The following is a 15,506-nucleotide window of genomic DNA, read 5'->3' as shown; positions in this document are numbered from 1 at the left end:
CATACACTGACCCCAGACACTGACTCCAGACACCGACCCCAGACACCGACCCAAGACACTGACCCCAGACACTGACCCCAGACACTGACCCCAGACACTGACCCCAAACACCCGGACACTGACCCCGACACTGACCCCAGGTACTGAACCCAGACATTGACCCCGGACACTGACCCCAGACACTGAACCCAGACACCCGGACACTGACCCCAGACACTGACCCAGACACTGACCCCAGACACTGACCCCAGACACTGACACCAGACACTGACCCCAGACACCGACCCCAGACACCGACCCAAGACACTGACCCCAGACACTGACCCCAGACACTGACCCAAGACACTGACCCCAGACACCCAGACACTGACCCCGACACTGACCCCAGACACTGAACCCAGACATTGACTCCGGACACTGACCCCAGACACTGACCCCAGACACCTGGACACTGACCCTGACACTGACCCCAGACACTGACCCCAGACACTGACCCAGACACTGACCCCGACACTGACCCCAGACACTGACCCCAGACACTGACCCCAGACACTGACCCAGAGACTGTCCCAGACACTGACCCCAGAAACTGACCCCAGACACTGACCCCAGACACTGACCCAGACACTGACCCCAGACACTGACCCCAGACACTGACCCCAGAAACTGACCCCAGACACTGACCCCAGACACTGACCCCAGACACTGACCCAGACACTGACCCCAGACACTGACCCCAGAAACTGACCCCAGACACTGACCCCAGACACTGACCCGGACACTGACCCCAGACACTGATCCCAGACACTGACCCGGACACTGACGCAAGACACTGACCCCGGACACTGACCCCGGACACTGAACCCAGACACTGACCCCAGACACTGACCCCAGACACTGACCCAGACACTGACCCCAGACACTGACCCCAGACACAGACCCCATACACTGACCCCAGACACTGACCCCAGACACTGAACCCGGACACTGACCCCAAACACTGACCCCAGACACTGACCCAGACACTGACCCCAGACACTGACCCCAGACCCTGACTGTGGAGGGGGATGGTTTGTAGTGTCTGGTGTCTCTCCTGCTGATCCTGGTGCCAAGATGTTATCGTGTTCCTGCCTCACCCTGTCCATCTGTGTCCCTGTCTCCTCTGTGTCCAGAGATGACCCCCTGTTCCAGAGTGACCCTACTGGGAATGGTGTGGTCTGCCCTGGGCTCGTCCAGCCCCATGTTGGGATTCTAACAAAGGTCTGGGTACAGGTGATGCCAGTGAGTGAGAGGAAGGGGAGCCTGGCAGACTACACCCTGGTGGACTCAGTGCTGAATGTGAGGTGGGGGGGGGTGAGATAGACCAAGGGAACCCCTCCATAACACAGGCTCAGAGAGACACCAAAGGGGGGCCTTCCAGGGACCTCTCCCTCTCTGCTTCCACACTCATTCCCGAGAGTGGGATCGGGGCAGTGTCCCTGGGATGAGGAGTCTGATCATCGGGAGTGGGTGTTGTTCTGCGGTGTTGATGTGTGTAAGTGAGGGCTGCTTCCTCCCCCAGGGTCTGGCTCCATCCTGTTGGACGATGTTCACTGTTCGGGATTTGAATCGTCTCTCACACAGTGTCAGAGTGAAGGCTGGAACATTCACAACTGTCAACACTCAGAGGATGCAGGCGTTCGCTGTGACCCACGTCAGTGAGGGGGGGGGTCAGTGTGGGGGGGGTCAGTGTGGGGGGGGGGGGTCAGTGTGGGGGGGTGTCAGTGTAGGGGGTGTCAGTGTGGGGGGGGGTCAGTGTGGGGGGTCAGTGTGGGGGGGTGTCAGTGTAGGGGGGGTCAGTGTGGGGGGGGTCAGTGTGGGGGGTCAGTGTGGGGGGTCAGTGTGGGGGGGTGTCAGTGTGGGGGGGGGTCAGTGTGGGGGGAGGGGGGGTCAGTGTGGGGGGGGAGGGGGGGTCAGTGTGGGGGGTCAGTGTGGGGGGGGTGTCAGTGTAGGGGGTGTCAGTGTGGGGGGGTGTCAGTGTGGGGGGGGGTCAGTGTGGGGGGTCAGTGTGGGGGGGTGTCAGTGTGGGGGGGGGGTCAGTGTGGGGGGGAGGGGGGGGTCAGTGTGGGGGGGTGGTCAGTGTGGGGGGGTCAGTGTGGGTGGGGTTAGTGGGGGGGTTGGGGTCAGTGTGGGGGGGTCAGTGTGGGGGAGGTCTGTGTGGGGGGTAAGTGTGGGGGGGTCAGTGTGGGGGGGTGTCACTGTAGGGGAGCTCTGTGTGGGGAGGGTCAGTGTGGGGGGGTCAGTGTGGGGGGTCAGTGTGGGGGGGTCAGTGTGGGGGGGTGGTCAGTGTGGGGGGGTCAGTGTGGGGGGTCAGTGTGTGTGTGTGGGGTCTGTGTGGGGGGTCTGTGGGGGAGGGGGGTCTGAGTGGGGGATTTGTGTGTGGGGGGTCTGTGGGGGGTGTCAGTGTGTTGGGGTGTCAGAGTGTTTGGGGGTATGTGTGGGGGGGTGTCAGTGTGGGGGGTGTGTGTGTGGGGGGTGAATCAGTGTGTGGGGTGTCTGTGTGGGGGGGTATCTCTGTTGGGGGGGTGTCTGTGTCTGTGGGAGGAGGGTGTCTGTGGGAGGGGGGTGTCTGTATGGGTGTGGGGTGTGTCTGTGTGTGTGGGAGTGTGTGTGTGGGTGTGTGTGTGTGTGGGTGTGTGTGTGTGGGAGGGGGGTGTGCGTGTGGGAGGGTGTGTGTGGGGGTGTCTGTGTGGAGGGGGGTGGAGAGAGGTGTCTTTGTGGGTGGGGGTGTGTGGAGAGGTGTCTTTGTGGGTGGGGGTGTGTGGAGAGGTGTCTGTGTGGGTGGGGGTGTGTGGAGAGGTGTCTGTGTGGGTGGGGGTGTGTGGAGAGGTGTCTTTGTGGGTGGGGGTGTGTGGAGAGGTGTCTGTGTGGGTGGGGGTGGGGAGAGGTGTCTGTTTGTGGGGAGTGCCTGTGTGTGTGAGGGAGTGAGTCTGAGGAGAGTGAGTGTGTTTATGAGAGTGTATGTGAGTGTGTGTGAGCGTGAGTCTGTGTGTGGGAATGTGTGTGAGTGTGAATGTATGTGACTGTGTGTGTGGGTGTGTGTGCCTGTGTGGGTGTGTGAGTGTGTGTGAGTGTGTGTGTGGGTGTGTGTGAGTGTGTGAGTGTGTGTGTGCCTTTGTCGGTGTGAGTGTGTGTGATTTTGTGAATATGTGAGTGTGTGTGAGTGTGTGTTTGAGTGTGTGATTGTGTGTCGGTCTGTGTGAGTGTGTGTGTGTGAGCATGCGTGTGTGTCTGAGTGTGTGAGTGTGAGTGTGTGTGTATGAGTCAGTGTGTGTGAATGTGTAAGCGTGTGTGTGAGAGTGTGTCTGTGAGAGTGTGCGTGTGTGAGCGTGCGTGAGCATGTGTGAGTGTATGTGTGTATGTGTGAGTGTGTGTCTTTGTCTGTGTGAGTGTGTGTGTGTGAGTGTGTGTGTGAGTGTGCGTGTGTGTGAGTGTGTATGTGAGTGTGCGCGTGTGTGTGTGAGAGAGAGAGTGTGTGTGTGAGAGAGAGTGTGTGTGTGTCTGTGTCTGTGTGAGTGAGTGCGTGTGAGTGTGTGTGTGTGTTTGAGTGTGTGTGTTTGAGTGTGTGACTATGAGTGAGTGTGTGTGTGAGTGGGTGTTTGTGATTTTGTGTGAGTGGGTGTTTGTGATTTTGTGTGAGTGTTTGTGAGTGTGTGTGTGAGTGTGAGCATGTGTGAGTGTGTGTGTGTGAGTTTGTGAGTGTGTGAGTGTGTGTGAGAGAGTGTGTGAGTGAGTGTGTGTGAGCATGTGTGAGTATGTGTGTGTGAGTGTGAGTGTGTATGTGGGTGGGTGTGATTGTGTGTCTTTGTCTGTGTGAGTGTGTGTGAGTGTGTGTGAGTGTGTTACTGTGAGTGAGTGTGTGGATGTGTGTGTGTTTGTGATTTTGTGTGAGTGTGTGTGTGAGTGCGTGTGAGTGTGTGCGATTGTGTGTGAGTGTGACTGTGTGTGTGAGTGTGTGTGTGAGTGCATGAGTGTGTGTGTCTGACTGTATGTGTGTGTGCAAGTGTGTGAGTGTGTGTGTGTGTGTGTGCATGTGTGAGTGCGTGTGTGTGTGTGTGAGAGAGTGTGTGTGTGAGTGTGTGTGAGCATGTGTGAGTGGGTGTGTGTGTGTGTGAGAGAGTGTGTGTGTGAGTGTGTGTGAGCATGTGTGAGTGGGTGTGTGCATGTGGGTGTGTGTGAGTGTGAGTGAGTGTGTGAGAGAGTGTGTGTGTGTGAGTGTGAGGGTGTGAGTGTGTGTGATTGTGTGTCTGTGTCTGTGAAGTGTGTGTGTGTCTGTGACAGTGTGAGTGAGTGTGTGTGTGTGTTTTAGTGTGTGACTGTGAGTGAGTGTGTGGATGTGTGGGTGTGAGTGCGTGTGTTTGAGTGTGTGTGACTGTGTGTCTGAGTGTGTGAGTGTGTGTGTGAGTGTGTACATGTGTGAGTGTGTGTGTATGTGAGTATGTGTGAGTTTGTGAGAGTTAGTTTGTGAGTGTGAATGTGTGTGTGTGAGTGTGTGTGTGTGTGATTGTGTGGGTGTGTGTGTGTGAGTATGTTTGTGTGGGTGTGTGTGAGTGTGTGTGTGGGTGTGTGTGTGAGTGGGTGTGTCTGTGTGGGTGTGTGAGTGTGTGTGTTTTAGTGTGTGACTGTGAGTGAGTGTGTGGATGTGTGGGTGTGAGTGTGTGTGTGTGAGTGTGTGTGAGTGTGTGTTTGAGTGTGTGTGACTGTGTGTGTGAGTGTGTGTGTGTGTCTGAGTGTGTGTGTGTGCAAGTGTGTGAGTGTGTGCATGTGTGAGTGTGTGTGTATGTGAGTATGTGTGAGTTTGTGAGAGTTAGTTTGTGAGTGTGTGTGAATGTGTGTGTGTGAGTGTGTGACTGTGTGTGTGGGTGGGGGGGTGTGAGTGTGTGTGTGAGTGTGTGTGTCAGTTTGTGTGTGTGAGTGTGCATGTGAGTGAGTGGGTGTGTGAGAGTGTGTGTGTGTGAGTGAGTGTGAGAGTGTGTGAGTGTGGGTGTGTGTGAATGTGTGTGTGTAGGACTGTGTGTATGTGTGATTGTGTGTGTGTCTGTGTGAGTGTGTGTGAGTGTGGGTGTGTGTGTGAGTGTGTGTGTGCGCGAGTATGTGTCTGTGTGAGTGTGTGTGTGTGGGTGTGTGTGCATGTGGGTGTGTGTGTGGGTGTGTGTGTGAGTGTGTGTGTGTGTGATTGTGTGGGTGTGTGTGTGAGTATGTTTGTGTGGGTGTGTGTGAGTGTGTGTGTGGGTGTGTGTGTGAGTGGGTGTGTCTGTGTGGGTGTGTGAGTGTGTGTGAGTCAGTGTGTGAGTGTGTGTGTGCCTGTGTCTGTGTGAGTGTGTGTGATTTTGTGAGTATGTGAGTGTGTGCTTGAGTGTGTGTGATTGTGTGTCTGTGTCTGTGTGAGTGTGTGTGTATGTGAGAGTGTGTGTGTGTCTGTGACAGTGAGTGAGTGCGTGTTAGTGTGTGTGTGTTTGAGTGTGTGACTGTGAGTGAGTGTGTGGATGTGTGGGTGTGTGTGTGAGTGGGTGTGAGTGTGTGTGTGTGTGAGTGTGTGTGTGAGAGTGTGTGTCTGTGTGTGTGTGTGTGATTGTGTGTCTGTGTCTTTGTGAGTGTGTGTGTGAGTGTGTGAGTGAGTGTGTGTGAGTGTGCGTGTGTGTGTGTGAGTGTGTGTGATTGTGTGTCTGTGTCTGTGTGTGTGTATGTGAGAGTGTGTGTGTGTCTGTGACAGTGTGAGTGAGTGCGTGTTAGTGTGTGTGTGTGTTTGAGTGTTGATTGTGAGTGAGTGTGTGTGTGTGTGGGTGTGTGTGTGGGTGTGTGTATGTGAGTATATGTGAGTTTGTGAGAGTGAGTTTGTGAGTGTGTGTGAGTGTGTGTGATTGTGTGTCTGTGTCTGTGTGAGTGTGTGTATGCATGTGAGAGTGTGTGTGTGTCTGTGACAGTGTGAGTGAGTGTGTGTGTGTTTGAGTGTGTGACTGTGAATGAGTGTGTGGATGTGTGGGTGTGTGTGTGAGTGGCTGTGAGTGTGTGTGTGTGTGAGTGTGTGTGAGTGTGTGTTTGAGTGTGTGTGATTGTGTGTGTGTGAGTGTGACTGTGTTAGTGTGTGTGTCTGAGTGTGTGTGTGTGTGCAAGTGTATGAGTGTGTGTGTGCATGTGTGTGTGTGTGGGTGGGTGGGTGTGTGTATGTGAGTATGTGTGAGTTTGTGAGTGTGTGTGTGTGTGTGAGTGTGTGTCTGTGTGGGTGTGTGATTGTGTGAGTGTGAGTGTGTGTCTGTGTGGGTGTGTGATTGTGTGTGTGTGAGTGTGTGGGTGTGTGAGTGTGTGTGTGAGTGTGTGTGTGAGTCAGTTTGTGTGTGTGAGTGTGTGTGTGAGTGAGTGTGTGAGTGTGAGTGTGGGTGTGGGTGTGTGTGTGTGAATGTGTGTGTGAGTGTGTGTGTGGGACTGTGTGGATGTGTGATTGTGTGTGTGTCTGTGTCTGTGTGAGTGTGTGTAGGTGTGGGTGTGTGAGTGTGGGTGTGTGTGTGAGTGTGTGTGTGTCTGAGAGTGTGTGTGTGAGTGTGTCTGTGTCTGTCGAGTGTGTGTGTGTGTGTGTGTGTCTGTGTCTGTGTGTGTGTGAGTGTGTGTCTGTGTGAGTGTGTGTGTGAGTGTGAGTGTGTGAGTATGTGTCCGATTGTGTGTGTGGATGTGTGTGTGAGTATGTGTGTGGGTGTGTGTGTGAGTGGGTGTGAGTGTGTGTGAGTGTGTTTGTGTGAGTGTGTGTGTGAGTGTGTGTTTGTGTGAGTGTGTGTGTGTGCGAGTGCATGTGTGTGAGTGCGTGCGTGTGAGTGTGAGTGTGTGTGAGTTTGTGTGAGTGAGTGTATGTGTGTGAGTATGTGTGCGTGTGTGTGTGAGTGTGAGTGTGTGTGGGGTGTGTGTGAGTGTGTGTGTGTGTTTGTGTGTGAGTGTGTGTGTGTGTGAGTGTGTGCGTGAGTGTGTGTGAGGTGTGTGTGTGTGAGTGTGTGTGTGAGTGAGTGTGAGTGTGTATGAGGTGTGAGTCAATGTGAGTGTGTGTGTATGAGTGTGTGAGTGTGTGTGTGAGTGTGTGTGTGTGATAGTGTGGGTGTGCATGTGAGTGGGTATGTGTGTGTGTGAGTGTGTGTGTGTGATAGTGTGGGTGTGCATGTGAGTGGGTATGTGTGTGTGTGAGTGTGTGTGTGAGTGAGTGTGAGTATGCATTAGTGTGAGTGTGTGAGTGTGTGCGTATATGCGTTAGTGTGAGTGTGAGTGTGTGTGTGAGAGTGAGTGTGAGTGTGTGTGAGTGTGAGTGTCTGTTAGTGTGAGTGTGTGTGCGTGTGAGTGTGTGTGGGAGTGTGTGTGTGAGTGTGAGTGTATGTGTGTGTGTGCATGTGAGTGTGAGTGTGTGTGTGTGCATGTGAGTGTGAGTGTGTGTGTGTGAATGTGAGTGTGTGAGTGTGAGTGTATGTGTGTGTGTGTGAGTGTGTGAGAGTGTGTGTGTGAGGGAGTGTATGTGTGTGTCAGTGTGTGTGTGTGAGTGTGTGTGTGATTATATGTGTGTGTCAGTGTGTGTGTGTGTGTGTGAGTGTGAGTGTGAGTGTGTGTGTGTGAGTGTGTGTGTCTTAGTGTGTGTGTGAGTGTGTGTGTAAGTGTGAGTGTGAGTGTGTGTGTGAGTGTGTGTGTGCATGTGAGTGGGAGTGTGTGTGAGTGTGTGTGTGAATGTGAGTGTGTGTGTGTGAGTGTGTGAGTGTATGTGTGTGAGAGTGCGTGAGTGTGAGTGTGTGTGAGTGTGTGTGAGTGAGTGTGAGTGTGTGTGCGTGCGTGTGCGTGCGTGTGTGAGTGTGTGTGAGTGTGTGTGAGTGTGTGTGTGTGATTGTGTGTGTGGGTGTGTGTGTGAGAGTGTGTGTGTGTGTGAGGGTGTGTGTGTGTGTGAGTGAGTGTGAGTGTGTGTGAGTGTGTTAGTGAGTGTGTGTTAGTGAGTGTGAGTGAGTGTGTGTGAGTGTGAGTGTGTGTTAGTGTGTGAGTGTGTGTGTGTGTAAGTGAGTGTGTGTTAGTGAGTGTGAGTGAGTGTGAGTGAGTATGAGTGTGTGTTAGTGAGTGTGTGTTAGTGAGTGTGAGTGAGTGTGAGTGTGTGTGAGTGTGAGTGAGTGTGAGTGTGTGTGAGTGTGAGTGTGTGTTAGTGTGTGAGTGTGAGTGTGTGTGTGTAAGTGAGCGTGTGTGTGTGAGTGTGTGTTGGTGAGTGTGTGTGAGTGTGAGTGTGTGTGAATGTGTGTGAGTGTGTGTGTGAGTGTGTGTGAATGTGTGTGTGTGTGAGAATGTGTGTGTGTGTGAGTGAGTGTGAGTGTGTTAGTGAGTGTGTGTTAGTGAGTGTGAGTGAGTGTGTGTGAGTGTGAGTGTGTGTTAGTGTGTGAGTGTGAGTGTGTGTGTAAGTGAGTGTGTGTTAGTGAGTGTGAGTGAGTGTGAGTATGAGTGTGTGTTAGTGAGTGTGTGTTAGTGAGTGTGAGTGAGTGTGAGTGTGTGTGAGTGTGTGTTAGTGTGTGAGTGTGAGTGTGAGTGTGTAAGTGAGCGTGTGTGTGTGAGTGTGTGTTGGTGAGTGTGTGTGAGTGTGAGTGTGTGTGAATGTGTGTGAGTGTGTGTGTGAGTGTGTGTGAATGTGTGTGTGTGTGAGAATGTGTGTGTGCGTGAGTGAGTGTGAGTGTGTTAGTGAGTGTGTGTTAGTGAGTGTGAGTGAGTGTGTGTGAGTGTGAGTGTGTGTTAGTGTGTGAGTGTGAGTGTGTGTGTAAGTGAGTGTGTGTGTGTGAGTGTGAGTGAGTGTGAGTGTGTGTGAGTGTGTGTTAGTGTGTGAGTGTGAGTGTGAGTGTGTAAGTGAGCGTGTGTGTGTGAGTGTGTGTTGGTGAGTGTGTGTGAGTGTGAGTGTGTGTTGGTGAGTGTGTGTTAGTGAGTGTGTGTGAGTGTGAGTGTGTGTTGGTGAGTGTGTGTTAGTGAGTGTGTGTGAGTGTGAGTGTGTGTGTGTAAGTGAGCGTGTGTGTGTGAGTGTGGGTGTGTAAGTGAGCGTGTGTTGGTGAGTGTGTGTGAGTGTGAGTGTGTGTTGGTGAGTGTGTGTTAGTGAGTGTGTGTGAGTGTGAGTGTGTGTTGGTGAGTGTGTGTTAGTGAGTGTGTGTGTGTGAGTGTGTGTGTGTAAGTGAGCGTGTGAGTGTGAGTGTGTGTTGGTGAGTGAGTGTGAGTGAGTATGAGTGTGTGTTAGTGAGTGTGTGTTAGTGAGTGTGAGTGAGTGTGAGTGTGTGTGAGTGTGAGTGTGTGTTAGTGTGTGAGTGTGAGTGTGTGTGTGTAAGTGAGCGTGTGTGTGTGAGTGTGTGTTGGTGAGTGAGTGTGAGTGTGAGTGTGTGTTGGTGAGTGTGTGTTGGTGAGTGTGTGTGAGTGTGAGTGTGTGAGTGTGAGTGTGTGTTGGTGAGTGTGTGTGAGTGTGAGTGTGTGTTGGTGTGAGTGTGTGTTGGTGAGTGTGTGTGAGTGTGTGTGAGTGTGTGTTAGTGTGAGTGTGTGTTAGTGTGAGTGTGTGTGAGTGTGAGTGTGTGTGTGTGAGTGTGTGTTGGTGAGTGTGTGTTAGTGAGTGTGAGTGTGTGTGAGTGTGTGTGTGTAAGTGAGCGTGTGTGTGTGAGTGTGTGTTGGTGAGTGTGTGTGAGTGTGAGTGTGTGTGTGTGTGAGTGTGTGTTGGTGAGTGTGTGTTAGTGAGTGTGAGTGTGTGTGAGTGTGTGTGTGTAAGTGAGCGTGTGTGTGTGAGTGTGAGTGTGTGTTAGTGTGAGTGTGTGTGAGTGTGAGTGTGTGTGTGTGAGTGTGTGTTGGTGAGTGTGTGTTAGTGAGTGTGAGTGTGTGTGAGTGTGTGTGTGTAAGTGAGCGTGTGTGTGTGAGTGTGTGTTGGTGAGTGTGTGTGAGTGTGAGTGTGTGTGTGTGAGTGTGTGTTGGTGAGTGTGTGTTAGTGAGTGTGTGTGTGTGTGAGTGTGTGTGTGTAAGTGAGCGTGTGTGTGTGAGTGTGTGTTGGTGAGTGTGTGTGAGTGTGAGTGTGTGTGTGTGTGAGTGTGTGTTGGTGAGTGTGTGTGTGTGTGAGTGTGTGTTGGTGAGTGTGTGTTAGTGAGTGTGAGTGTGTGTGAGTGTGTGTGTGTAAGTGAGCGTGTGTGTGTGAGTGTGTGTTGGTGAGTGTGTGTGAGTGTGAGTGTGTGTGTGTGAGTGTGTGTTGGTGAGTGTGTGTTAGTGAGTGTGTGTTGGTGTGAGTGTGTGTGTGTAAGTGAGCGTGTGTGTGTGAGTGTGTGTTGGTGAGTGTGTGTGAGTGTGAGTGTGTGTGTGTGTGAGTGTGTGTTGGTGAGTGTGTGTGAGTGTGAGTGTGTGTTGGTGAGCTGTGGTGTTGAGCCCATGAGCTGTTGCCTGTTCCCAGGCTGTGTCTGGTGTTCCAGGTCGGATTGTGAATCTCTCTGGATACCGCCTTGACCTGAGTGGGGAATTCTCGGACTCGTTGAAGCGATTGTACAGGAGCCGGTCAGGATGTGACCTGAATATCTCAGTCAGGACGGCAGAGGGTGGTCGGGAGCTGCTGAGGAGCTGTGTCCATCGGTTAATATTCCGACTGCAGGCTGATGGAGACTTCCTCAGTGAGAGTTCCAACAACACCTTCCACATGGTCATCTCGCCAGATTGCCTCCAATTTGTTCATGATTTCATCAGGTTAGTACTGACTTGATGGGCCAAAGGGCCTCTTGTGGACTGACTGATTCCATGAAGTGTAAATAAAGTGCACAGCAAGCCAAATCAAATCCCCTTCCCGTGAGGAATTCTCCAACTGAGACTGTTTCAGGAATGGTTCAAATCCAACTGAAACTGCTGCTGGAACTCGACCCCAAATTACATCCTGAATTAAACTCGGGGTTGGTTTTGGTGACTGTCCGGCTGGGTCACTAAGGGGGAGGAGATCTGCCCCTGGTCTAGTCTCTGGGTGAACCCAGCCCCAGTACAATGAGGGTGACTCTCAGTGTCCTGGTGAAACAGCCACTCAGTTGGGTCAGTCGTTATCAAACTGGGGCAAGGAAGTTCATCTGGACAAGAGGGAGCTGCTGTATTTTGGGAAGGGGAGGCTGAGGAATTCACTGCCCCAGAAAACCATTGTGTGTTTCCAAGGAAGAGTGAGGGAAATCTCTTGCAGGGAACAGGATCCTGAGGCCTCAGGGAGGGTGGGATCAGCCGAGATCACATTGTGTGGTCGAGCAGGTTCAAAGGGGCTGAGTGGCCTCGTCCTGTTCCTGTCTCCTATGTTCAGTGTTTCTTCAGTCAGAGTTATTGTGTTTCTTTCTTTCCTGTGTATTGAGGGGGTTTTGGAACGCTGTTATTGTCTTTCAGTGTGAAGACCAGGGTAAAGTATTTACTCCAGACCCTCTTGCCCCATTGTCATTCCCCCCTCCTCCCTCCCGTCTCATCCTTCATCCCCTACCGTGGGCACTTCCGTTAGGTCACAGTGTTTTCTCCTTTATTTTTGTGGAGATGTCTCTCTCCTGTGTACAATCCCTCAGCTGAGACAGAACACATTAACTATCACCTCCTTCATAGAACACAGTACAGTACAGTCCAGGCCATTCGGCCCTCGATGTTGTGCTGACCTTTTATCCTACTCTAAGATCAGACTAACCTCCATCCCCTACATTGTACTATCATCCATGGGCCCATCCAAGAGTCGCTTAAATATCCCTAATGTCTCTGACTCTACATCTCCCCTTCCCCCCCTACTCTCTGTGTAGAGAACCTCCCTCTGACATCTCCCCAAACCCCCCTCCAATCACATTAAAATTATGCCCCCCTCGTGATTGCCATTTCCACCCTGGGAAAATGTCTCTGCCTATCCACCCTGTCTATGCCTCTCACCATCCTGTACACCTCTGTCAAATCACCTCTCATCATTCTTCGCTCCAATGAGCTCCCTCGACGTTTCCTCATAAGACACACCCTCCAGTCCAGGCAGCATCCTGGGAAATCTCCTCTGCACCCTCTCTAAACCTTCCAGATCCTTCCTATAATGAGGCGACCAGAACTGGACCCTATCAACTTGGGTTTTGACAGATCTATGGACGTGGACCCCAAAAAGATCCCTCTGTTCCTCCACACTGCCAAGAATCCTGCCTTTAACCCTGTAATCTGTATTCAAACTAAACCTTCCAAAGTGAATCACTTCACACTTTTCCAGGTCGAAGTCCATCTGCCACTTCTCAGCCCAGCTCTCCATCCTGTCAATGTCCTGGTGCAGCCTACAACAGGCCTCCACACTATCCTCCCTATCACCCCATCCACCTCCCGAGTGATCGGAGGTTAATCCAACCCCAGCTCCCGTTCCCTACCGCGGTCTGTGAGGAGCTGGGCTTAGGGCACAGTCAGTAGGGGCCCTAGAGGTGACCCTTCCACCCCACCTCCTGGAACTGCCCTCAACTCCACCCTCACTGTTCAGAATTACTGAGGGACTCAATCAACAAAAAACTGCTGACCTTATCAAGCGTTACTCCGTCCAGTCTGCCTGGTGCTCTCCCCTTCCTGAGGGTAATAACCCCCGTGCCCTCCCCTTCCTGTGAATAATTACCCCCAGTGCCCTCCCCTTCCTGTGGGTAATATCCCCGGGGCCCTCCCCTTCCTGTGGGTAATTACCCCCCGGTGCCCTCCCCTTCCTGTGGGTAATTATCCCCCCGGTGCCCTCCCCTTCCTGTGGGTAATTACCCCGGTGCCCTCCCCTTCCTGTGGGTAATTATCCCCCCGGTGCCCTCCCCTTCCTGTGGGTAATTACCCCGGTGCCCTCCCCTTCCTGTGGGTAATTATCCCCCCGGTGCCCTCCCCTTCCTGTGGGTAATTATCCCCCCGGTGCCCTCCCCTTCCTGAGGGTAATAACCCCCGTGCCCTCCCCTTCCTGTGAATAATTACCCCCAGTGCCCTCCCCTTCCTGTGGGTAATATCCCCGGGGCCCTCCCCTTCCTGTGGGTAATTATCCCCCCGGTGCCCTCCCCTTCCTGTGGGTAATTACCCCCGTGCCCTCCCCTTCCTGTGGGTAATTACCCCGGTGCCCTCCCCTTCCTGTGGGTAATTATCCCCCCGGTGCCCTCCCCTTCCTGTGGGTAATTACCCCGGTGCCCTCCCCTTCCTGTGGGTAATTATCCCCCCGGTGCCCTCCCCTTCCTGTGGGTAATTACCCCGGTGCCCTCCCCTTCCTGTGGGTAATTATCCCCCCGGTGCCCTCCCCTTCCTGTGGGTAATTATCCCCCCGGTGCCCTCCCCTTCCTGTGGGTAATTACCCCCCGGTGCCCTCCCCTTCCTGTGGGTAATTATCCCCCCGGTGCCCTCCCCTTCCTGTGGGTAATTACCCCCGTGCCCTCCCCTTCCTGTGGGTAATATCCCCGGTGCCCTCGCCTTCCTGTGGGTAATTACCCCCCCCGGTGCCCTCCCCTTCCTGTGGGTAAATACCCCCCCCGGTGACCTCCCCTTCCTGTGGGTAATTACACCGGTGCCCTCCCCTTCCTGTGGGTAATTACCCCCCGGTGCCCTCCCCTTCCTGTGGGTAATAACCCCCCGGTGCCCTCCCCTTCCTGTGGGTAATTACCCCGGTGCCCTCCCCTTCCTGTGGGTAATAACCCCCCCGGTGCCCTCCCCTTCCCGTAGGTAATTACCCCCCGGTGCCCTCCCCTTCCTGTGGGTAATTACACCGGTGCCCTCCACTTCCTGTGGGTAATTACCCCCCCCGGTGCCCTCCCCTTCCCGTAGGTAATTACCCCCCGGTGCCCTCCCCTTCCTGTGGGTAATTACCCCCCGGTGCCCTCCCCTTCCTGTGGGTAATAACCCCGGTGCCCTCCCCTTCCTGTGGGTAATTACCCCCCGGTGCCCTCTCCGGGGTGTTCCCCACACAGAGCCCCTCCCCGGGGTGGTCCCCACACAGAGCCCCTCCCCCGGGGTGGTCCCCACACAGAGCCCCTCCCCCAGGGTGGTCCCCACACAGAGCCCCTCCCCGGGGTGGTCCCCACACAGAGCCCCTCCCCGGGGTGGTCCCCACACAGAGCCCCTCCCTGGAGTGGTCCCCACACAGAGCCCCTCCCTGGAGTGGTCCCCACACAGAGCCCCTCCCCCGAGTGGTCCCTACACAGAGCCCCTCCCTGGAGTGGTCCCTACACAGAGCCCCTCCCCCGGGGTGGTCCCCACACAGAGCCCCTCCCCCGAGTGGTCCCTACACAGAGCCCCTCCCTGGAGTGGTCCCCACACAGAGCCCCTCCCCCGAGTGGTCCCTACACAGAGCCCCTCCCCCGGGGTGGTCCCCACACAGAGCCCCTCCCCCGAGTGGTCCCTACACAGAGCCCCTCCCTGGAGTGGTCCCTACACAGAGCCCCTCCCCCGGGGTGGTCCCCACACACAGCCCCTCCCTGGGGTGGTCCCCACACAGAGCCCCTCCCCGGGGTGGTCCCCACACAGAGCCCCTCCCTGGGTGGTCCCCACACAGAGCCCCTCCCCGGGGTGGTCCCCACACAGAGCCCCTCCCCGGGGTGTTCCCTACACAGAGCCCCTCCCCCCGAGTGGTCCCCACACAGAGCCCCTCCCCCGAGTGGTCCCCACACAGAGCCCCTCCCCGGGGTGGTCCCCACACAGAGCCCCTCCCCGGGGTGTTCCCTACACAGAGCCCCTCCCCCGAGTGGTCCCCACACAGAGCCCCTCCCCGGGGTGGTCCCCACACAGAGCCCCTCCCTGGGGTGGTCCCCACACAGAGCCCCTCCCCGGGGTGGTCCCACACACAGCCCCTCCCCGGGGTGGTCCCCACACAGAGCCCCTCCCCCAGGGTGGTCCCCACACAGAGCCCCTCCCTGGGGTGGTCCCCACACAGAGCCCCTCCCTGGGGTGGTCCCCACACACAGCCCCTCCCCGGGGTGGTCCCCACACAGAGCCCCTCCCCCAGGGTGGTCCCCACACAGAGCCCTTCCCCCGGGGTGGTCCCCACACAGAGCCCCTCCCTGGGGTGGTCCCCACACAGAGCCCCTCCCTGGGGTGTTCCCCACACAGAGCCCCTCCCTGGGGTGTTCCCCACACAGAGCCCCTCCCTGGGGTGGTCCCCACACAGAGCCCCTCCCCAGGGTGGTCCCCACACAGAGCCCCTCCCCAGGGTGGTCCCCACACAGAGCCCCTCCCTGGAGTGGTCCCCACACAGAGCCCCTCCCCAGGGTGTTCCCCACACAGAGCCCCTCCCTGGGGTGGTGATGGACTGCCCCCCTCCCCCCAGGCCTGGGTCAGATTGTTGTTCACGAACGTGTCTCTGGGTTTGTCTGGAGATCCTGGTGTGTTCCTCATACTCAGTGAACACTGGGATGTACAGGGAGCCCGTCATCGACTGGGATCGGGCAAAGTTAAAAATCCCACCACACCAGCACAAACCCAGCAGGTCAGGCAGCATCCGAGGGACTGGAGAGGTGGCATTTCAGACATCAGCCCTTCTTCAG

General features: G+C 55.1%; 1 protein-coding gene across 1 annotated transcript in view; it reads left to right on the top strand.

Annotated features, from left to right (window-relative positions):
• LOC140480722 (galectin-3-binding protein-like) overlaps nt 1–15,506 on the top strand; it is a 146,584-nt gene that overhangs the window by 122,346 nt on the left and 8,732 nt on the right. The window contains exons 3-4 of the mRNA XM_072575994.1: nt 1,562–1,693; nt 10,461–10,728. Coding sequence (XP_072432095.1) covers nt 1,562–1,693; nt 10,461–10,728 — 400 coding nt within the window. The remainder of the gene's footprint in view (nt 1–1,561; nt 1,694–10,460; nt 10,729–15,506) is intronic.

This window comes from Chiloscyllium punctatum, chromosome 1 (assembly GCF_047496795.1).
Source record: "Chiloscyllium punctatum isolate Juve2018m chromosome 1, sChiPun1.3, whole genome shotgun sequence".
In the NCBI taxonomy this organism is placed as follows: domain Eukaryota; kingdom Metazoa; phylum Chordata; class Chondrichthyes; order Orectolobiformes; family Hemiscylliidae; genus Chiloscyllium; species Chiloscyllium punctatum.
Note: the sequence above shows the minus strand (reverse complement) of the source record. Positions and strands in the feature narration are given on the sequence as shown.